Source organism: Lonchura striata, chromosome 11, assembly GCF_050655825.1.
Source record: "Lonchura striata isolate lonStrDom1 chromosome 11, ASM5065582v1, whole genome shotgun sequence".
Classification (NCBI taxonomy): domain Eukaryota; kingdom Metazoa; phylum Chordata; class Aves; order Passeriformes; family Estrildidae; genus Lonchura; species Lonchura striata.
Window position 1 is genome coordinate 16,786,157 of NC_140713.1, and position 22,470 is coordinate 16,808,626.

The 22,470-nt window shown below is 41.1% G+C and overlaps 3 protein-coding genes across 16 annotated transcripts in view; 1 reads left to right on the forward strand and 2 right to left on the reverse strand.

The window, feature by feature from the left end:
* Positions 1–137: 137 nt before the first annotated feature.
* Positions 138–6,191, reverse strand: HSDL1 (hydroxysteroid dehydrogenase like 1). 6 transcript variants are annotated; one of them, XM_085589674.1, is made up of 5 exons: positions 6,079–6,191; positions 4,432–4,664; positions 3,382–3,827; positions 1,302–1,529; positions 138–424 (listed from the first exon to the last, which is right to left on the reverse strand). In XM_085589674.1, exons 2-5 carry the CDS (start codon positions 4,649–4,651, stop codon positions 323–325), a joined length of 996 nt encoding a protein of 331 aa, XP_085445800.1. In that variant the 5' UTR covers positions 4,652–4,664; positions 6,079–6,191; the 3' UTR covers positions 138–322. The 6 variants fall into 6 exon arrangements, with proteins under 6 accessions (XP_085445800.1, XP_085445797.1, XP_021390908.4 ...); XM_085589671.1 differs by having other exon boundaries at positions 5,973–6,153; XM_021535233.4 differs by lacking the exon at positions 6,079–6,191 and adding an exon at positions 5,691–5,790.
* On the forward strand, positions 5,568–17,569 carry DNAAF1 (dynein axonemal assembly factor 1). Of its 2 annotated transcripts, none has more exons than XM_021535257.4 (12): positions 5,568–5,838; positions 6,942–7,077; positions 7,874–7,965; positions 8,806–9,027; positions 9,752–9,918; positions 10,172–10,293; positions 10,833–11,017; positions 11,411–11,665; positions 12,245–12,357; positions 15,021–15,089; positions 16,171–16,522; positions 16,790–17,569. In XM_021535257.4, exons 1-12 carry the CDS (start codon positions 5,709–5,711, stop codon positions 16,885–16,887), a joined length of 1,941 nt encoding a protein of 646 aa, XP_021390932.4. In that variant the 5' UTR covers positions 5,568–5,708; the 3' UTR covers positions 16,888–17,569. The 2 variants fall into 2 exon arrangements, with proteins under 2 accessions (XP_021390932.4, XP_085445770.1); XM_085589644.1 differs by having other exon boundaries at positions 16,174–16,522.
* Positions 14,530–22,470, reverse strand: part of HSF4 (heat shock transcription factor 4) — a 30,644-nt gene continuing 22,703 nt past the window's right edge. For 4 of the 8 annotated variants that reach the window (XM_085589656.1, XM_085589659.1, XM_021535256.4 and 1 more), the window contains 2 exons: positions 22,253–22,340; positions 18,478–21,164 (listed from right to left, as the gene is read on the reverse strand). In XM_085589656.1, the coding sequence (XP_085445782.1) occupies positions 20,968–21,164; positions 22,253–22,340 (285 nt within the window). In that variant the 3' untranslated portion in view covers positions 18,478–20,967. Of the gene's footprint in view, positions 15,523–18,477; positions 21,165–22,252; positions 22,360–22,470 lie in introns of those variants that run through there. The other 4 variants (XR_014957905.1, XM_085589657.1, XM_085589662.1 and 1 more) reach the window with 4 other exon arrangements.

Here is a 22,470-nt window from a genome sequence, read left to right on the forward strand (position 1 = left end):
AATTCTCTCAATGTTACAAATGGGCATTATGTAGCACTATTTTGTCACTTACTGACAGAAATAACACTGCACCTGCTCCTGCCCAATTATCTCAACGAGAAAGTGAATAGAGATTAACATCAAGAACATCAGCACTCTGTCATAAAGGAAAGGGCAGAGGAGCTATTTAATACAAGGATACAGAGGGGATCCAGACTTCTGCTGTCTAGGTTACGCAGTTTCCTTAACAAGGTATGGATAATTTACAGTAAGTCCTCCAAGGTTCATTGAACATTTTTGCAGCCTTCTGATGAAAATTGTCTTGTGGGACATCGAGCTACTCCTATTTCGCTTTGGCTGCCAAAGCTTGCTTGCGTAGAATTCTGTTCAAATACAGCGCAAACCATGCCCACATCCACTCAGGCAGGCACTCGCCCAGTGTCCACTGTGAAGAGGCACAGGCAGACAGGGAAACAGAAAAAAATTACAGAAAGGACAGATTAAGATACATTCTATTAAACCGTTTCTCAAATCACTACTAAAGCAAGACAAGAAGTTCTTGAATATCATCAACTAAGCCTTAAATTCAACCCCTTGAAGCACACATATTCAGTTGTTTCAGATGTAGTGGCCACATCTGAGCAGTTAAGTTCTCCAAATAAATACTGAATCCTGATTTGTTTGAGTTCACAACAGCAATTCTGCCCACTTCCATTAATTGCCACATTTTGCCAGAATGCATCCTGTCTCTTTTATTCCTTTTGGACTAATCCCCACTTTTTCATTTCCATCTAGTCATGCCCATCTAGGAAGCCGCTAAGTAGGATACATGAGATGTGACCAATATGCATAAAACCGTCTGCCCCAAAAATCAAAACCCCAACAAATGGATGAAAATACAGGTCTTTTCCTGCTGTTAATCCATCCTCCCTACCCACTCTTCCCCAAAGCACGAATATGTTCAATATATTAAGACTGAAAAAAGCCATTTCTGTTTACAGAAGACAGTGAAACACTTGCCCAGTCGGCAACACCCTAAGAGAAATGAGACACTCTGCTAATCAGTAAAAAAGTTGTCTCTTCCCCATTTCTGCTGTGCATTTCAAGGGAGAATTGGATTCACTCTCTGATCTTAAAAATAAGCACAGACAAGCATAAGTCAATAAAGCAGAACTAGTGAGAAAATATGGCACAATGCCTTAAAGTCTACAATATATATTATACTTTTTCATAATGAGCAGTTTTCATTCAGACTCCTAAGAAAGTAAACAGCTGATTTACTTCTACTGGCAAACATGAAATAGTTTAATTCATTCCATTACCTGTACTGCATGCTTCCAGCAACCAGTGGTCCTTATGGATAACCCAAGAGTAGAAACAGCATGACTTGCATATTCTTCAGCAGTAGGAAAAAAGATCCATTTCTTTGATATTGTGCTGCTGAATGCTAACATTTTTGTAGTAGTTACAAATGGTGTTAGACTCTGAACAAAAATTCCTTTAGAGGCATACTCATAATGTAGTGATCTACTGAAATAGTCCAAGTAGCTCTAGAAAAACAAAAGCAGAAAGACACTTTTTTTCTTTTTTTTTTTTAAACAATGAAATATCAAGGCAAAGTTTTATTAAAATTACAGAAAAGTTTTAACATACTTTATGCACCGGCTCAAAAAATATTAATAAATAGTATAAAAATATGATTTTTTTAAAGTATTATCAGCATTTCTCTGTGTTGTCAATTGCTATAAACCTGCCACAGTACAGTAACTTGCAGGACAAAGTGACTGCTTATCACAATCTGACAATTTCTGCTAAAAAATAATACAAAAACATTTATTTCATCTAAAACAAACACCTTATCTGGTCTGGGGGCATTGCAAGGTCACTCTACAGACAATTATACCTACTACCATCAGAAGAAAAAAATAAAGTCCCATTCTTTAATATATTTACAGGGGAATTTTGCATTCAACTGTCTTCTCCAGAAGCCAGGTTAGTTATTTCCTGGGACTCTCTTAGGCAAAAAGATTTGTTAATATTTATCTGCATTACCTCCTTTAGCCCATTTTACTTTGACAGGAGAAGAAAAGCACAAGGTTGATAAGTGGGACTGCTGGAATCAGACTGAAACAAGAGCCTGGCTTAGTCTTATCAGGGCAGCAACACTGAAGCCTTCCCTGCTGATGTGCCACACAGCCAGTTCTCCCTGAGAAAGAGCATTTTAGACTCAGCTTGTGAGCAGATTTTTGCTTCTTCCAATCAGCCTTGCAAAAGGTTTTCCCAACAGTTTGCTGAGAAAGCATCTTGTACAAATTCTCTTACAGTTGCTTTAGGAAAATTAAAACAACCACTTCAAGCATTATAAATTGTTACTACACAAAGAGGCTTAGGATGTTATAGCAGCTTGTTCTCACTTCTGTGTTTTGAGGCCAGGCTTAAAGCTGGATTGCTCATCTAGCATTTGGATTATCTCAGTTAAATCAAGAAACTTTGGTACATTTGTGATTCTTCTTTCTCATTCAAGCTTTTTAATTGTTTTAATTCAGAGTGCAGCTCTACATACACCTAGCATAACCAAAGGGGCAGAAACTCTGCACAGAAACAGTAAGCCAGTTTCTAACTGAAGGAAGTCTGCAAGAAGTTTTACACCTTGGGGTAGTAAGAGCTGGTTTTGCTCCAGGCCAAAGGAAATAAAAGAGCTGTGTCAGGAGCAAGGCTACAACAGAAGGCAGCCATGGACAGCTGGAGCAATTACCCCTTGTGTTTAGACATTGGATCTGGGTGAGATCCTTCCACTGCTCCTGTGGATTCAGCTGTATGTCATGCCGTGTCAATTCACCATGAGCATTCATTCTTCCAGCATCATCCAGCTGCCCAGTCCTATTCATTACTGCTTGGATCTCTTCAGGAAGAACAATTATGGGGGAGTTCCCTTCACTTGTCCCCACATATGCCACAACACTTCTTGGTATTACATGAAGCAGCAGCTTCATTTGGCCACACTCCGTGTCACAGTGGTGGCTTGAGCATAAGTATAGATATTTTTGTTACCAAATACTGGTATGCAAGAGACTCAAGGTATGTGCACAGTCCAGATGAAGAAGAGAGAGATGAAATTCTTGATCCTTTCAATGGGGCCCACAGAATTGCCTCTCTGCTTTGTACATCTGAGAAAGGCAGCATTTCTCCTAGAATGACTGTTATGCCACACTGCACACAAAATCCAAAAGCACTGACTTTGGTTCAAAGCCCAACATTGGTGAGGATGAAGAATTTACTGCATAGTACATGTAGTATTCACCCCCAAAACTTAAACAAATCCCTAGAAAACATTCAAGTATTTTGACATCCTTGCTGAATGTGTTTCCAGTGCATGCCATTTAACACTACAGCCCAACTTACTTTAGTGGCTCCATAGACTGTCAACATCGGTGTTGGCTGACAACAGGCTGCTGAAGAAACGTTCACAATTGCCCCTTTCTTCTTCTTTACCATGCCTGGCAGCACAATATGTGTCATCATGGTAGCAGAAGCAATATTTACATGGATCAAGTCCCATAGTATATCCTCAGACAGATTAGTAAAATAGTCTGTGTAGGCATAAAATATTCCTACATTATTCACCAAAATCCCAATTTCTCTGTCTTTCAGAGCCTCCTTAATGGCTGGGTAAAGCTCACGCCCCTTGCTGAAATCAGCTACTATGAAATCTGTTTCCACTTTATAGGTTTCAGATATGCTCCTGGACACAGCCTCCAGCTTCTCTTTGTTTCGGCTGACTAAGATGATGTTGACACCATGCTTTGCCAGTTCTTCAGCATAAGCCTTCCCAATACCATCTGTGCTACCTGCAAGAGAAAACAGCAATAGATCACACAAGTGAAAAACACAGCTACACTAGCCTTCTATCTTGACAGTGCTTTCTTTGCTTTATTCCTTTTTCTGAGATCATGTGGCACTAAATATATTGAATTAAAAGACACAACAGAAAAGACAACACTGTCAACTACCTTCTGAAATTCCCTTCATAAAAGTTTTATATTTTCTATGACAACAAGAGAGAGCTTTAATGAAAGGCAGGGATGTCAGAGGTACAGGACTCAAACCTTGCTGAAAAACTAGGGCACATATGAACACCCCATAGCAAAAAGAGGATCTTGTCTACATCTCTGTCTACACTTGCAGGTGATCAAGAGGTACCTTGCAAATTTGGGCAACAATTGCTGTGATTCTTTCTCAGCAGTCAGTCAACTCACTTAGCTTGCCCCTCTCCTGAGGAATTAATTTATAAAGGCAATGAGTAACAGCCACTGCTCAGGCAGATTAACCTGCAACCAGAGACAATACAGGCCTGCAATATAAAGCTCACCCAGCGCCACAAGCCACCGAGTTTCACAGAACTGGCACAGTATGTTTCATAAACACAAGGAAATTCACCACTTCATCTCTTACCCGTGACCACGGCCCACTTCCCGTACTTCTTGACGAGATCAATCTCCCCAATCAGCTTTGGGATCACGTGCAGCCTGAGCGCGCTGTAAGTGTCCAACGCCAGGGATAGGCACTTTCTGACTGTGTACCAAGCTCCAACAATAGCCAGGGCTTCCACATAGAAACTGCAGGAGCGACTGATTTCTCTGTACAAGAGGGAGAATCGATCCACTGCAGCCATGGTGATCACAAACCTGAAAAAAAAAAAGACACATGCAATTACAATTGCCTATTGGGCCATGTAAACTCTTCACTGTATGGATAACCTTTGAGATGCAGCATTTTACAGTTTGAGCACTATTTTGATGCAGAAAAACCACAAGTCACTATGCTAAAATTTGTGTCAGCTATCATCAACCCCACTTGGTTTAGGTACTGTTTAAACCCTTTTCCTAGGGTTGAGCTATTAATCAGTTATACTGCAACATCAATGATCAACGATTCTGTAAATAAAACAATTAAAGCAGAAGCTGAACAGGTGAAAACCAATGTTGGAAGATTAAAAACTACCTACAAGAGAGGCAAGGATAACCAGCACGCGAGAGCTGAGAAACAAAGAAACAACGGGCTCTTTCAAGGACAGAAAGCTACATGAGAGCCAGCGCAGGCTCAGAGACAGCACGGCAATCACCAGGGCAGCCAAAAGCACCGCATCTGCCACTGTCCTTGAACCACGGCACGGTGCAGTGCATCAGGCACACCGCGCTTGCGGTGCCTCACATGCCTCCCACTAGTTAAAACGTTTTAGAAACCAGCACAAATCCGCCCACACGGCTTTTACTAGTTAAAGGGTTTTTTAAACAAGCACCTCTCCTCCGCAGGACCCGCTGTGCCGCCCGACACTGCCACACCCCGCCCGCCCCTCGCCCAACGCGGGACAGCGGGCTCCGGCGCGCCCTCCCCGCGCAGCCCCAGCGAGCGGGCCCGGCGCCTCGGCCCCTCGCGCAGCCCCGGCCGGGGCCCTCCCTGGCCCGGACGGACCCGCCGCGGCGCGGAGCCGCCGGCGCCTCACCCGCGGAGCCGCGCCGCGCCCGCCGCCCGCCGCGCCGCCCGCACCGCGCGGGGCCGCCGGGAGCGGCCGCGGGGCCTTGTGGGGCTGCGCGCGGCGTCGCCATGGCCACGGCTGCGGCCGCGGCTCGGGCTGCGCGCCGTCCCTCGCCTGCCGCCGACTAAAGCCTGCGGACATTTTGTCTGAAAAAGGCAGAGCGTAGATCCCACACCGGCTCGGGGCTGTCAGAATGCAGGCGGCGCCCGCTGGAGACCCGCACGGCGGCCGCAGTGGGGAGGTCCCGGCGCCTGAGGCGCCGTTGGGCGGCCCCGGGAGCGGAGGCGCCCGCGCGGAGCGTGAGGGCAGCGCTGGGAGCACAGGTGAGCCCCTCCGGCTCGCTCGCCAGCACACAAAGCCTGCACATCGCGGCTGTTCACACTCATCTGGATGAGAGTACGAGGGTGTGCTTTCTGCCAGCAAAGTCACTGGGAATCCTGACATAACTGAGGCATACTCAATTGCTGTCTTCCTGTGGTCATTTTCCTTTCCCGACGTTTCTTTATTTTGCTGTTGCCGCAGAAGTATTTCTTCCAGTGTTGCAATCACACAGCCAACCTGACCTGTAAATCAGAAGCCGCAGGATGGTTCAGGGTCCGCAGCGGGCCATTGGCCGAGCTCGCTGCTCAGGCGGGGCCGGCGCAGGGCACAGGGCTGTGTCCGGATGGCTCTGGAACATCCCCAGGGAGGGACACCACGGCCTCTCCTGGCAAACAGCTCCAGTGCATGGTCACCCGCACTGAAAAGTTCACCCCTATGTGCAGGTGGAACTTCCTGTGCATCAGTTTCAGTCCATTGCCTTTTGTGTTACTAAGTATGTCCGATTATTGTCTTTTGATTATAGTCATACTTAAGTAAGCTGGTTCAGTCATCTTGTTTGCACTTTCTCTTTAAACGTATGAACTAAAAGTGCAAGTAGAAGGTTCAGGGCAAGTATCTGTAGAGACATACTGAAACTTCAATTAATCAAAGGCAGTGTAAAGACATCTTCCAAGGAGTGCAAAAGGGTACACTGGTAGAAGAGCTGGACTAACAGTGCTTGGGGTGACACAGCAGTGCTGAAGTCTCTTTACATTGATCTCAAATTGGTGTTAATTAAATGTAATAGATATTAAATGTCTAACTCTGTAAGAACACTGGTGTCAGTACTTTATTGTGACTGTACATTAAGAATAATGGGTACACTCTGACTTCCAGATATTAAAAAAAAATAAATATGCAGATTTCAATTAATACTATTTGTTTTATGATGCTGTGTAAAAAAGTTAATTTTCATTAAAAATCTCAGCAGAAATCTTGGTTAAAACACTCTCTTCTTCAAATTCATATTCAAGTGCTTTTCAATATTTCTCTGAAGTAACTGGCAACATGACACATTTCCCCCACCCTTGCTGTTAAATTGCAACTCATTTTCTTATTTAAAAAGCTGTTAAAATGCAAGAGAAAGAAGTCAACTGTATGTCCAGTGCAGATCAACATCATGAACAAAAATCAGGTGTTGATGAGAAGTCTGGAACCAGCTCATCCAGTCAAAGGACAGAAGAAAAGAGAGGCTCTGTAAGGTAATACATTATTTGTGGATGTGTTGGCATCATCATGAATTTTGCTATTCTGTGTGTTCATCTCCGTTCTGGAGAGCAATTTTGAAGATGAACTTGAGAATAATGGATAAATCAGGTATTAGTGCTATTTCCAGCATCTGGACAGATGTTTGGGTTTTATGGCCACTATAGCAAACGACATTCTGACCACACGATGAAGTGATTTAATGGATCTGGAGAAAACTGTGCAAACTCCCATGGAAGTCATGTGCCAGTAGATTTAGCCATTTCTCTGCATCAGTTCAGACAAAGCATTCTGTTAATTCCTAGTGGCATTCCCAGCCAACCAACAGCTGTATATCAAAACTTTCTTGAGTGCTACTTTGGACTCAACATGTCAATAAAATGTTGGGTTGATTACTATTGATTTTTCTAGCTTGAGAAAAATACTGCATTTTGGCTCTGCCACCAAAGGTCCTGTACCAAAGCAATGAGGAACAGGGGAAAGAATTGGAGAGGAAGCTAACACTGGAACCAGAAGCTAACATAAAATCATGCTGCCCTCTTCCAAGAAGGTGGACCCTCTAATTCCCTGCCTGTATTCCTATGAAACCTCTTTTTTTAAGCAGAAGAGCCTGGTAGCTCACTTCAAAGGTAGAAATGAAAAGCCACACTAAAAAAAACCAGCTTTTTTTAAAATACAATTTTGAAAGCTGTAGCTGTTTCTTTTACATGAAAGAATTGTGGAATCTGTAAGGAAACCAAAGATCTCAGAAATACATCTTTTATTTTGCTTTTGCTTCCTGTATTATTTTAGGATGACAAAAAAGACTCTGCTAGACATCTGTAAACAGCAGAAATTATACTGGACCCCATACTTAAATGATACACTGTACTTGCACTATAAAGGTAAGAGGTGGACATGACTGCCTAGCTTGATCATCCTAAGTACCATTTTAGCAGAGAATTTACTTCATGGCTCACTGAAGTAACGTATCTAGGCATTCTTCTAAATGAGAAAAACAATTTTATGTAATACTGGATTTGGGAATCAAAATGAGTCAATATCAAGGTGGAAAAGTAAACTGTACATTTAACTCGCTTTGTGGAACCATCCAAAGGATCAGTAGGAATCAAGGGACATATTTATGGTTTCTTTTACTGAAACACGAGCCTCTGAGAAATGTAAATTAAAATACTGGCCCAGGTTGCTCTCAGAGGAAAACATACGTATTTTTCCTTAAATTGTTTGTATAAAGAGCTTTTTCCACCTTTTGGAACTTTTTGTACTGCTAAGTAAAAATGGTCAAGAGGAAAATAAACAGTAAATACTTTCTGCATGTTTGCAAACACTACTTAAAGAAAAAAAAATTGTTAGAATGAACATTACTCATCCTCTGGTGATCTCAGAGCAGGTTTTTGCATGATACAGTTACCTGGCCCAAGTTAGCCTAAGAATTCTTCCAAATACATAGGATATGCTACCTTCTACATTCAGCCTTGCTTTTGCTATGTATTATTGAGCATCTAAAGGGCTGCTGAGATACACACCAGAATAGGTATCAACTTGGTTTTGCCCTTTATGGGCCAGAAACAGTACCATGAATTCAGTGGAAATATTGCAGTAACTTCAGCACCAGTATTCTCTCAGGCTGTTTCAGCAGCTCTGGTTGAATGGAGTTTTCTCATCCAAAGAGCCATTTTCAGCCAATGCCATTTCATTTTAAAACATCTTTTTTTTCTCTGTAGGATTTGACCGACTGCAGAATCTTGAAGAATATACTGGACTGAAGTGTTTGTGGCTGCAATGCAATGGCTTAAGAAAAATTGAGAATTTGGAGGCTCAGACAGAGTTGCGTTGCCTCTACTTGCAACTCAATTTAATTGAGAAAATTGAAAACCTTGAACCCTTACAAAAGCTGGATTCCCTCAATATCAGTAACAACTACATTAGGACCATTGAGAATCTCTGTAAGAATTTTTTCTGCAACAGTTTTTAGCCTCTGGCAAGCCCATATTTCCTAAGCTCTGACTAAGCTTTTGTTAGTGGCATTAGTTTAAAGAGATTTTTAAATTTGCGTTAGAATTTTGCACAATATCCATACCAAAGCCTACAGGGCTTCTGTGGTGGAATAAAACCTATGTTGAGAAACAGAAAATACACATAAACTACTTTCACATAGATACCTAGGATAATGAAGTAGTTTTTCCTCACTTCTTAATACCATCTAAGTATTTATCTGTGTTGCAGACAGGCAATCCAGTTTTCACCATTTACTTTACACTTAAGATATACTTTGGCAGTTGCAGACAAAATTACCAAATCTTTTATATCTGCTAAAAGATTGATTCTGTCTTCAGCAGAAAATAAAAAACTATTTCTGTATATTACTGCTTGCATACATTGGAGAATATTGTAACACAAGCTCTTACTTTTGTGTAACTGATTAGTTTGAAATGTGAATTTAAAACAACTGCCATCCTAAATCTAAGCACCTGTTTTTCCCTGGGCTGAAAAAAGCAGCTTTGTAAGCCTAGCCAAAAAGTATATATATCAGAATAACCACTTCATAAAAAAGCTCCAAATTCAGTATAAACTATTAGTTTGACAATGCAGTTTTTTACCTGCTCATAAAACCCTCTGTGAAGTGACAACTCTTACCTTTCCTTTCATTGTACTGATCTTGTCTGGCAGCTTGTCTGAAAGTCCTGCAGACTCTGCAGATCGCTCACAATAAATTACGAACAGTGGAAGACATCCAGCACTTGCAGGAATGCCCAAGTATTTCTGTTCTTGATCTTTCCCACAACAATCTAAGTGATCCAAGTATTGTAGCTGTTCTGGAGACCATGCCCAATCTGGTAAGCCAAAAATAGCTGAGGGTTTGTGTCATGTGTGGGTGAACCCCATCAAGTGTCATTGTTGGGTACTTCAGTGCACAGTAGGTATCAGTCTAAAAGAAACATTATTAAACATTATTTTGTTTCTGCTAGACCACCTGTAACACCTTGGATGTTTTATTCATTTCTTGCTTTTCAAATGACAGAGGAAGTGCATATCCAGGCTGGGGTTTTTGCTACTCAAGCTTAAAATTTATTTCCCCTGTTTCTCTAGCATGTGCTGAACTTGATGGGAAATGAGGTGATAAAGAAAATTCCTAACTATAGAAAAACACTCACTGTTCGACTAAAACAGCTGACATATCTGGATGACAGACCAGTTTTCCCAAAGGATAGGTAAGAAACACAGCCATCTTCTTCACACAGCAAGAATCAAGTGATAACAATCACTCATCCATTTTTTGTCAATACTGTCATGGAAGGAAGATTGACCAGAATAATTTATTGAAGGTGGATGACTTTGAGAAGAGTATTGTACTACTCAGTTCTAAATCTAACATACCTAGAAAAAAAAAAAAATTTTTCACAAAATAATTCTTGAACAGAATTGTCTCACACCATGTCTGTAGACCAGAGGCAGATCCTAATTTCAACAGAAACTGAGCAGGTGTCTGGAACAGCTGAACCAAGATCAGACCAATCTCTGGTGGTGTAATCACCAATCAGCATTTGGGTATTTCTATTTCTTTTGTGAGATAAATACATTTAAACACATATTTTGTGAGATAAACAACATCCCTCTTGCATAAGGGATTGTAACTGCTATCTGCTTTTCTCTTGCATATTGTGCTGTTGCAAACTCTTTTAAATTTCTCTTTCCTTGCAAAGGTGGGCTTTTATAGCTGTCCTACAGTGAGCTTTTGTGTTTTCATTAGAGCCTGTGCAGAAGCCTGGGCTGTTGGAGGGCTTGAAGCTGAGAAAGCAGAAAGGGAAAAATGGGAAACCAGAGAGAGAAAAAAAATCCAAGATAGCATTGATGCGTTAGCAACAATTAGGCAAAGAGCACAGGAAAAGAGGAGACAAAAGTGCATGGAAGGAGTTGCAACAGATACCCAAGAAGGTTTGTTTACTGTTTGGAAGATGTCTGTGACCACTTCAGTTTGAATGTGCAGAGGAGTCTTTATCTAATACATCTTTGGATTGACTAACAACTAAAAACTTTTTTTCAAGTAAGTGGTTTGCACAAAGGAGAGGGTAAATGGCACTTGTTGCTGATTCATTGAAATCCTCAAAGATGTATTTTTTTTTTTTTCCTGGGGAACTTCTGTTTGCTGGGGAGTTGAGATGGGAAAACAGCATTGCAGCAGTCTTGGGAGGACTAGTTATCCATGGATAGCTGCTCAAAGTAGGAGCTTTTGAGGCATATTCTAGCCCATTGTAGTAGTGTTTAGAAATTTAAAATGAGCAGTGGTAGATTAGCTCAGCAATCTTAATTAAATTATTTCTTCTGTAGGAGCATCTTCAAATTCAAAAGATGGTGATGGAAATTCTAATACAACAGAAACTTCAAATAGATCAGAAGAAGAAGCTCTAGAAAAGACTGAGAAATTTAAAAATGAGGGTTTTCATGTTTGTGATGAAGTGGTAACACTTCTACCAAATAGAGGAGATAGAGATTTCACATCTGGAAATATGCCTGATGAAGTTCAAGAGGATGCACAGGAACCAAACTCTTACAAATGCGCAAATTTCAACAAGGAGGCAGATGGTAACGTACACAGTGAAGAGCCAAACCAAACTGAGCATGCAGAGGTGATGAGCCAACCTCTGTCTTAGAGCACTGCCTCTGCTGAGGCTCAAGCCAACTAATTAATACATAAAAACATTCCATTAGATTTCCAGTGACTAGGTGAAATCAAGCAATACTAGGTAAAATATTCTTTAAATACAATAAATAGTAAATTTCTTAAGGCTTAACCTGAAACTTCTGCAACTCCACCTCTCAAACATGCCAGGTGTAGTGAAAGGCCAGGAGAGTTCACAGACTTGCCTTGTTCCCACATAAACTGGGCAGTCTGTCTGCCAACAGAGGCTGGTCATCACTCTAGAGATGGTTTTGTACCTTCACACATGGAGAATTGTTTTTATAGATTTGTGGAACACATATGGAAAATGCATATATTTATACAAAGAGAGACCCAGAAAATAATAGAGAAACAAAGCATTGTAGTGAGCTGTGAATTCTGCAGTGGTGGTCAGTCCTCAGCAGTCTGGGTCTGCAGTGCTTGCAATGTAGACATTTTTTATTCAGCTAGTTCTCTGCAACTGACTATTGATTGTTCTGTAGATCTACCAGGACAGGAGGCAGCTACTGACCAGGCCGTGGTTCCTGGGAGGGAGGAGGAACATGCTGAAATGGAACAGTTCAAACTGGAGACACTGGCAGCACTTTCTCTTGATGTATGTATTGGAGTCAGACTTTGAGAAGTTCACATGTGTGTATGGTCCTCCCAAGTTAATTCTTGTAACATTGCAGCTAATAAAACTGTATGGACAGGTTTTAAAGAAAGGTCTACTGTTAGGAAAAATAAAAAGAAATGAAGAAAAACCCAAAGAGTAAAGCTGCAGGGGTATTCTCTCCATTGGAGCATTTATGAAGAATGCTTCCAAAGTTTATTTTGTCCTTAAATTTTTTATCCTATAAATCCTTTTGTCCTGTAAATCACCTAAAGTTGACCCTCTATCTTTGTGATTTCTGTGGAGAAGCTAATGAGGTTCTCATTTAAAAATAGAAATTACAGTGAAAATAATCTAGTAGACACATTTGTCTCTTAATCAAAACTCAAGTGAAATATGCAGATGAAAATGTGAACTATTGCAGAAAAGCCATAAAGAAGAAATAGCACCCCCATCATTGTAAATGTTACCCAGCAGTGTTAGATACTATAAATTAATTCTCAAAATATAACTCTGATGTCTGTTTCCAGGAAGAGCAGAATGTACATTATTCAGATATATAATAAGTGATTTACATTTGTAGTATGATCTTCTGTTAACTAAAATGTCTATCTGATGCAACATTAAAATATGTTTACCACATTTAACCATGAGGAGAACATAGATACCACTGAAAAATACAACCTCACTTCAAAGGAGAATTGTTCAACATGTCCTAATTAGGATACTGCTGGTAAACTGACAGTGTCAGACTGTGATATAATCAGCAATAAAAGGTTATGACTTCCCAGAGCACTTAATACACTCTGTGATACCCTGTATTGCCCTTGTTAACTACTGGCAGAAAAGCCTCATCTCTCTGCTGTGCTGTTAATTTCCCAGGCAAAAATTCCATGTTGTTATTGAAGGGCTCAACCCACTGCTCCACTAGAGGGTTTGCTGCTGCCTCCTCCTGTTTACCTGTTTTTAATCATAGGTTTAAAAAGTGTAGTTGAGAGAATGGGCAGCAGTTAAAGTATGCAAAATATTATTCTTAAAAGTACATCTTGCAGTGTTTCAAGTAAAGGCTTTAAATATGTAGTGACACTGTAGGTACCCGCAATGTGAAGATCTCCTTGATTCAGTATTTGTTTTTCCCTTGATGCTCTATGGCACCAAAGGACGATCCTGTGTACAAACTTCAAGGCAGTATAAAAGTAACTCTTAAGCAGACATCTGTGGGGTTTTAGAGATGTAACAAGTGGGACTATTTTAATTCTACAGAAGGAAAACCAAACCCAAATCACACACTAATGCACATTTCAGTGTTCTATGCTACTTACTCTCCAACAACATTCAGTAATAGAAAGAGCCTCTCCCAACAGCCTCCAGTACTTACCCTATTGCAGATATTCCAAAGAATCTTAGTGCTGACATAGCAGGGAATGGCTGGGAAGATGCCAACAGTGAGAGGCTCTGGAGCAGCACCACTGTCTTTATTCATATCCTGAGTCTTTAGATGGTCTCAGGGGGAATATAAGGCAGAAGGAGGGTTTGCAATGGGTGGTTATGACATCCCTGTGTCAAGCAGAAACAAGCTCCTGTTGCTGCACATGCCTTGGCAGTGTGGGAACCACATTCCCACATATCTAGACTGGGTTAACTCCTAGTAAATCTGCAAATGCACCCTGATGACTGAAACAAGACTAAGAGCTATTTCATCTCCCTGCTGACGTCAAACTCCACGTTAGTCTCAGATCTTAATTTGTCCATTTTCAATGCAATTTTTATAAAACTCTGTGACTTCAGGACATGCTACATTAGCTGCAATGATATCAGGAAGGAGAAATTTCCTTTCTTGATTTTAATTGTGTAATAACCTTCACCACACAAGACAGTACAGATGTTCCTGATGTTACCATGCCAAGCAGCCTTCTATGAAGTCATTAAGTGCTAAAAATACCTAAAAACAAAAGGAGATGCTTATCCCAGTATTGACCTACAGTAAAAAAAATGGCAAAAAGGTATTAGTTTCTACCTGTGATTTTGCATTCCCACCTTCTGTGTTTCGTTTCATGTCAGTAAATGATAGGTGTCTGAGATAATATTTTTTAGTGGAAAGCTGAAATTGTCAGACCTGTCTGAGGAAAAACAGTTCTCAGGAAGTTTGCAGTTCTGTGTCTCAATTATGAGGCATTCACAGTAAAACATTGGTTTATTAGGGGCATTTAGGTTAACAGAGTTTACTTGATATGCAGTTTCAGGAAGACTGCAGGTCTGGATTTGGCACTTACCCATAGAGATGGGCTGCAACTGGGATTAAGTCTATTCATTAGATAGGAAACAGCTAAGAGAATAAACCATGTTTACTTTTAAAATCCTGGTAATACCTTATTCTTTATCCTGTTTTCCTTCATAATCATATAGCATAGTAAAAAACAGCATTCAGTCTGACATTAGGGCTATTGCTTTCCCATTTGCTATTTCTGGAAACATGAATTTTCTCTTTCCCGCTTGTGCTTAACAGAAAACTGTGCCTGTGAGGGGATGGCAGGGGGGTCCTGCTGGTTGTGGCCTCCACCCTGATGAGCACTGCTTTGGAGGAGTTGTCCAATGAGCCAGAGATGTCATTTTCCATAGGTTACAGTAGCTCTTCCCACTGATTATTGATCTGTGATTGTTTTCAGGATCTGCCTGATTTAGAAGATGTAGTTGTAAGTGAGTTTGCCCCAGAAGAGGAAATCTTTGTTCAAAAGGTAACATTTTCATTAATTCCAGTAATGAAACTTCCCTAAATACATTTGCAAAGGTTTTGCAAATTGAGGATAATCTAAGTTGTGAAATGCTCATTTGGGAGATGCAATCACTTCAGCAGTTCATATCTACATGTAAATCTTCCTTTGTTTAAATCTTCCTTTGTTACATTCTTGTCTAGCAAAAATAGAATAAAAACTTATGATCAGTATTGAAGCAGTTACATAAGTTTAATTTCTTAATAGGATGTAGTGTTTTACTAAAGATTATACTCTACCAGTATTAATATGGTGCAAATTGCCTGCTGATGAAGAAAATCCGGCTTTTTAATTCACTGAAATCACAGAGAAATTGAAACTCCTCCTCTCTACTGCAGGCCAGTCCTTGTCCACCTTAGAGTTTTGCTTTGCTCAAACTAATCTTTTAGGCACAAGCCTGTAAGGAGAAATTAGAAGAGAAAAAAGAAGACAACAAAGTTTAAAAGCACAGTTTTGATAGTTTTGATTTGCATGCTGATCATAGAATCATACTGGCCTTGCTGGAGGCAGAGGCTGGTAGACTACATGCTCTTACAAGTCTTTCCAAGATAATGCCAACTGTTCCTACAGCCAGTATAAGGCATGAAATTGATTTGCCCTTTGATCACAGACTCACAACAGGGTTGCAAAATGTCTTGGCCAACAAAGCCACCAATTAAAAAAAAAATTAAAAGAAGGCAAGGAAAGAAGATTAGGGAAAGAAGATGTGTTAGCAGCTGTCCTGCTTCAAAGGCTGCTCAGTTCTCAGTTGAAACAGGTTAAGATGTTGGTCACATTCCCCTGCTTGGAGTAGAATATCAGAACACACTGCTCTTTTTATGAACTGCTAGTTAGTTATGGTCAGTTCATTGATGATGACTGAGAAATTGCTAACCTAAGATTCATTCACAAAGCAGCAGAACTATGGGTGAAGCATATATTCTACATATTTTATGAGAACAGCACATTAAAGCTGATAACTGTTACATGGATCCAAGAGATATTTACCCATCCTTTGGCTTTTCTATCTAAGAATAATTTTTCAATTACATTTCTACCTTTACAGCAGAACTGTCACCCAAGGATTGAGATAATTTCTGAAGTGACAAATGACAGCAATTCTACATTAGAGGAAAACAATGGAAGTATGCTTGAGAATTCAGTAGAAGAAGTTCCAACACCAATTTTTTCAAATGTATGTCAGAACTATAAAGAGCATGAAAAGGAGCACTTAAGACCCCTTCTCAAAAGCTTCTTTACAGAGTCTGATCATTCAGAAGGGTACCTGGAGGTCAAAGATGAAGAAGTAGCCCCTTTGAAACCCTTGATACAAGAGATAATCACTGACCCCAAGGATCATCTGCTGTTGTCACCAGACTGTTATCAACCAGATGACCCAAGCTCATGGAAAGAGGATGGTAAGATTACAGTGACATTATTAATCACAGAGAAAACAAGGTTTGGCACAGACACACTAAGGATCCGTTCAGCTCCTGTTGAAGGTTGTTGGTTACAATCACCTCTTCCTTTCATTTATGTGTGAATCCTTGTTTTCTTTTTCTACAGAGAATTTCTTACTGATTTTCATTTAAATGGTTTTTAAAAATTGGGCTCTAGATTTCTTTTTTCAGTATTAAAGATCATGTATGAGTTTCATTTGCCTGTTGCTTTTGTGCTTTTAACAGGGAATGGCAGTGATAGAGAAGCACAGGACCAGGCTGAGGGGGAAGGATGCCCTCATAAAGCACAAGGTGACAAGGATGATGAGAGTGGATTGGATTAATCGCTTTACAAAACCAGACCAAATCTGAAGCACAATGTGGAAATATTCCCAAAATATGGAGGCTGGCAATGGGACCATTTGTTAAAACTGACATTGCACTGTGATATCAAAACTCACTGCCCTTGGCTCCATGCTCCTCAGGGCAGCTGCGTGGTCACAACTTTGAAAACTACTGTTTTGAGGTTAAATTCCAGTCTTGTGTTATTTGTGCCTTTGCATCCTTCTAGAAATGCCTTAGTTACATGTTTATATATCAGAGTTTCATTACAGATGGAGTTTCAAGCCTAATTCAATGTGTCTGCCATTTGACTAAATAAAAATTCTATTTGTAAACACATATATTTTCATTTGCTGTTCGATATTTTAAGTCCATACCAGTGTACATCATAGCAGATGGACTCCAATAGCAAATGGAGATTGCTTCTTGATGGGATATTTTACTGATCTAATATTCCTTGGCATTATGATTGTTTATGCCTAAAAAGATGCAGAAATAGCATCCATGCACAGAATATCTGGTTTTACCTTTTAGGGCATCTGTAATGAAACATACACTTATGTCTATTGCTTTTATTGTTTTTCATTAAGATGTGTCTCAGGATGTGGATTTTGAGTATAGATTAATGTCTTTTTTCATATTTCTATACATCTCTAATAATTTGTAATAAATAGAATTCAACAATTCTTTTAGGTGTGCACATTTAAAGAAATGCGGGATTTAAAGAATTACTGTGGGCTTGTTGAAAAGGTGTATTTCCTGTCACCTGGGTTTAGGTGCCATCTGGTGGCAAGAGAAGCAGACCTCACAGAAACACAAAAATTGTGTTGTCCTCAGAGAGGAAAACACAATTGCTTGAAATTTCATCCATTTTCCACCTTGCACGAGTTAAAACATGCTGGCAAGAGCCTTGGCCTCCAGGACAGGGGGTAAACCAAGGGCCCGTGGAGCACAGGGTTATCTGAAAGCACCAGAGCTGGAATCTGCTCTTCAGAAAGCTGCAAATGCTGCCACCAGCCTATATGAGCTCCATACTAAAAATGTAGCTGCTTCCTTTTCTGATGGAAAGCTGTCAGCTTTCTGGAAAAGGACTATTTTTAGGACTTTGGGGTTTGCATTTTCCATGCTGTGTTTTGGTGCCTGTCCTGGTATCCACTTACTACACTAAAAACAAGTAAGCAGAAAGGATCACATTATGTTTGCAAACAAAAGGTTTAAAAAAATAATTCCAAGAGTGAAGTTTGAGCTCTGTTATCACTGAAAGCAATAAAAATAGGACAAATGAGGGGGGAAAAAACAGGAAATAGTTCCAAGAACTGTAGACTATTTTACTGTGGTCCTGATTTTACTAGCTATATCCACCCTGAGTGGCATTTTAGTTTGAAGAATTCAGCAGCTTTCCAAGCTGTGTTTACTTAGCCACAATTTACATGGGAGGTCTCCCCAGCCCTGTGTGTTCAGTGACCACAACCCACCCGTGGGCCCTCACAAGGGAATCTGAATGCTTAGAAGCAATCTTCACTTGTCTCTGAGGATTTGGGAAGGAGAAAGGGAGTAAGGGACAGATGAAAGGAGTGAGAGAAATGCCAAAGCAGGACTAAATGAGAAAAAGGAAACATGTTTAATTAGTGTCTTCTGTAAAACTTTACAAATGTACAGCATAGTGCAAAAACGCAGTCTCAGCACATCACCTTCAAGTAAAATTAACAATGTAAAAAGCTGAGGAACACAAGCTTCCTTCTTCACAGCAATGGCTCCCGAGTGCTCTTCCTGGAGGTTCCTCTCTCACCATCAAGCTCCAATCTCACGTTTATAGTAGAGCAAAAAGCCTAAAGAAAACCCCTGGAGCCCTCCTGAGAGGCTGCTCCCCATGAGCACAGGCTGGAGCCTGCCCTGTGGGACACAGCCCGAGACAGAGCCAGGGCCCAGCTCCACCTGGCTGTGCCCACAGGCAACGCTCCCCAGGGGTTCCTTTCTCAAATCCATCCAGACAATCCAGTCAGACACAAGCTATGCCCAGCCTCAAGCATGTGACAGGCTCCATAGAAATATAGGAAAACTACTCAGGAGCTTGAAGTTAAGCATGTGCTTAAATACCTTGTTGCATCAATACATTCAGTGTTAACATGACAGCAGCCTGGAGTGTGGAAGCTCAGAGAAGGGTGTAAATCTTGAACATACACTGTCGGTGTCAGGAGACACCAGGCAGTTTTCAATTATCTATGAGAAAAGAAGTAAACAGAGTGCAACTCAACGACTTTCCATCACTGGAAAGGGCAAAATAGGGTGGAAATGGGCTGACCTAGGTGAAATTTCTAAGCACAAATCTCTCAAAAAGAAAAACCTTGTCCAGGATACACTCAAGCACATCATCTAAATACCAGGCCAGTGGGGGCTGCTGGAATTTTCCCTTAGTCCTGAACACAAAAACTGTGGCCCGGATTAATTCAGGAGCTCTCACAACCTCGCTCCTGCACAGACCACACCACTAAGGCAGTGACAGAGCTCCCAGCACAGGAATCAGCTGGGCAAAAATGTGCTCAAAAGTGAATGTTTCTGAACTAACACATTTGTTCACATAGTGATAAATGGATGGAGGAAAGGGCTCTGACAGGAAGGTCCATTTAAAAAATGCTCATCTTACTGAGCAGATTTTGAGCCTGCACTCATCTGAGTGATTAGCTACGCTTTGGGGTGGATGCTGTTTGACCACAATGCTCAGAAATGTGGTTCATAATCAAGAGTTGTCATGACAATGAAGGCAGGCAAAGCATTTCTTCAAATGATGCAGGCACAGCTTAAACCTCCCTGTCTAAGCCCTCAGGAGGCCTGAGTTAATTGAATTTCCTGGGTCTGTCCTACTGCATTTGGGTAACCTTCCTAAGGAAAAGCAACTCAGGTAGAAGATACTGAGATAAATAATACGTTCTCATTAGAACTACAGCATAAAAAACAAAGCTCTGCTTTGTTGAGAAACTCAGTTGTCAGAAACCACATGGATGGGGAAGGTTAGTTCAGCCTTTAAGGCTGGTCTCAGATGCACAAAGGACAGAAGGAAAGTTTGTGGGACATGGTGGACTAACCATTCTGCCTCTCTCCTACACTGAGCAGCTGAGAGTCCATCTAAAAAGGGGATCCAATAAATTAAACTATTTAATCAGATCTTATACATCAATAAATCAACAGGCACATCTTCAGGGGAAATAGAACAGGTCAAAGCCAAGGAAAAAAACCCATTGGACTGGACATGAAATACTTAGCCAGCACCAAAACCCAGAGTGCACTCCCTCAGGCCTCTCTGCACACAGAAAATTGAGTGTGCAGAAAAGGTCTATCCCTTTTCTATTTTTTAAGTATGGAGTGCCCTGCCTTTATATAAGAGAAAATAAATTTGGGGCAAAACAAATCCCAAACAACAAAACTCTCAACTCAGCATGGGATGTTTTGCAGCCTGTGATGGTCTGTAGCTCCCCTAAGAGCCAGAGGCACATTCTTGGTGGGGTCACTCAGAAAACAAGCTTCTACACACCCCAAGAGATCTTTTTCCTACTCACCCTAGGAGGAACAGGTGCATCCCATCAAACCCAGAAAATAGATAAAAAATCTTTTTAGAGCATTGGACTGGCATGTAGAATTATTTTCCTATTCAATAACCAGCATCAACAAGGGTCAGGCATCTTAGCTAATCTGTGCTGCCCTAATAAAATCCAACAGTTTGCCATTGCAGGCACTAGTCAGGATCACTATTTTATGAAGTCTCAGATGGACTTTAAAGCTACTCTTCACTTAAATTTTATTAAAAGATTTGAAATTTCTAAAGTATTTTTAAGGAAAAAAAAATCCTGGCAAGTTCTCACTCCCCCTCGGAGCAAGCACCAGAAGTAGCATTTTTTTAAAAAAAACACTGAAATCCAGGTGCAGGGAGGGTAATGCAACAGCTACTGACCATTTCCACCTACTCAAAAAAAAAAAAGTCACAAAAAGAAACTCTCTTGTGGGTTTCTGAGTCAGTTTTGTTTTTTACATTCAACCTGTGGATGCTTGGATGGGTGGGAGGGAGGTTTTATTTCTTGGGAGCTAAATCACTGGCTGTTGTCCGTGGAAGAACTCAGGTTTAGAGGGATATCTCCTTGGACACCCACAGAGGACATATAGGAAACTATATTTTCAGAAGGAACATAAAGTGATGAATTTTCAGGCAAGTTGATGAGGTCGTTCCCAAAGATGGACTGACGGTCAAGAAGGAGCTGCTGGGCACTTTCAAGAATGACATCTTTCCCTAGGAACAAACAGCAGAAAATTCAGCTTCTAGAAGGCAGGTTCCTAGTTTTACATATGTAGAACTGAAAAGTGACAAATCTCAACTGCAGCAGCGACTGAGGAGCCTCACTCCAGCAAAATTACTTGGAAACACCTGAGTAGAACTTGGACTCAAAAGCCCACTAAAATCAAGGGGAATCTTTGCATGTAACCAGGTGGGTTCTGCCTGAAAGCTGAGATGCCTTACAAGTGAAAGAGGGATGACTGAATGTTGGAAACACAGAAGAGGATGAGAGCAGCTGATCTTCTCCTTCACTCATGATGTGTCTTTCTCCCTCTTTATAGAGACTCTTTGCAAAAAGAGGATGCTCAAGGACTCTTTCCAGTGTACCTGGGCTTTTATACCTTTGAGGTGCCCATGAAAGAGGCTGAGATTGGAAGTCCTTGAATGACACACAATGAATCAAAACTGGGGCAGGTTCAGCTGGGTGCTGTAGCCACTTAAAACTACAAGTTCACAAGAGCTTATCTTTCAGGTCTGTCCCAGCTGAACACACATGAACATATATCATGACTCCACAGCCAGGGCAATGCTCCTGGATTCATATCTAAGGTAAATAACACACTTTATCAGAGTGAGCAAGTGGATCAGCTGGACTGTTCCTTCAAAGTCTGCTAAAAGGTCTGGAGAAAGAGACATACAACCTGTGCCTCTGGCTGCCAGCAGCTACTAGGGCACCTCTTCTGCAGCAGGAACCAGAGGAACCCCCAAGACTGTACCAGCTCTTACCACCCACCACTGAGATCACCACATTGCTCTGAGGTAGCAGTGAACAGGCAGAGAAAAGAGTGGAAACACTGACAGTCATGATGGGGCTGCAGAACCAGTTCAATTCCATTTACATCTCAGTTTATCCCCCACCCTTTACCCACTGCTCAAGAACTGACTTAGCAGTTGCTGTGGAAACACTGCTGACTGACAATCATGAAAGCAAAATGACAGATGTGGTTTGCTCCTTAAATGGCAAACTGTCAATGCTGGACATCATATCTGGCTGCTTGAACTCCATCCTACTGCCAGGACCACAGAGCTGCTGGTGCTCCTACCTGGGCAGGTGTTGTTGAATGGTGGGTTGAACACTTTTGGGGGCAGCTCAGTTGCACTCTTCTCCAGATCCACTGCGAATCGCTGCATCTTGATGCAAAAATATAAACTACAATGTACAATTATACAAAGACAGGGGAGCTTGTTAGAGCTAGGCCATGTCTGAGTACCAGTGCTTCACCCCACTGCATAACACCCACAGGAACACAAGCCATCCTCC

What these genes read in the sequence shown, in the direction of transcription:
- HSDL1 (XM_085589674.1), bottom strand. Translation starts at nt 4,651, where the DNA reads ATGGCTGCAGTGGATCGATTCTCCCTCTTGTACAGAGAAATCAGTCGC. An exon ending in GAAGTGGGCCGTGGTCACGG is followed by an intron (nt 3,828 to 4,431) that starts GTAAGAGATGAA and finishes TTTCTCTTGCAG; the next exon opens with GTAGCACAGATGGTATTGGG. An exon ending in CAGTCTATGGAGCCACTAAA is followed by an intron (nt 1,530 to 3,381) that starts GTAAGTTGGGCT and finishes TTGTTTTTCTAG; the next exon opens with AGCTACTTGGACTATTTCAG.
- DNAAF1 (XM_021535257.4), top strand. Translation starts at nt 5,709, where the DNA reads ATGCAGGCGGCGCCCGCTGGAGACCCGCACGGCGGCCGCAGTGGGGAG. An exon ending in TGGAGACCATGCCCAATCTG is followed by an intron (nt 9,919 to 10,171) that starts GTAAGCCAAAAA and finishes CTGTTTCTCTAG; the next exon opens with CATGTGCTGAACTTGATGGG. An exon ending in AGGAAATCTTTGTTCAAAAG is followed by an intron (nt 15,090 to 16,170) that starts GTAACATTTTCA and finishes CTACCTTTACAG; the next exon opens with CAGAACTGTCACCCAAGGAT.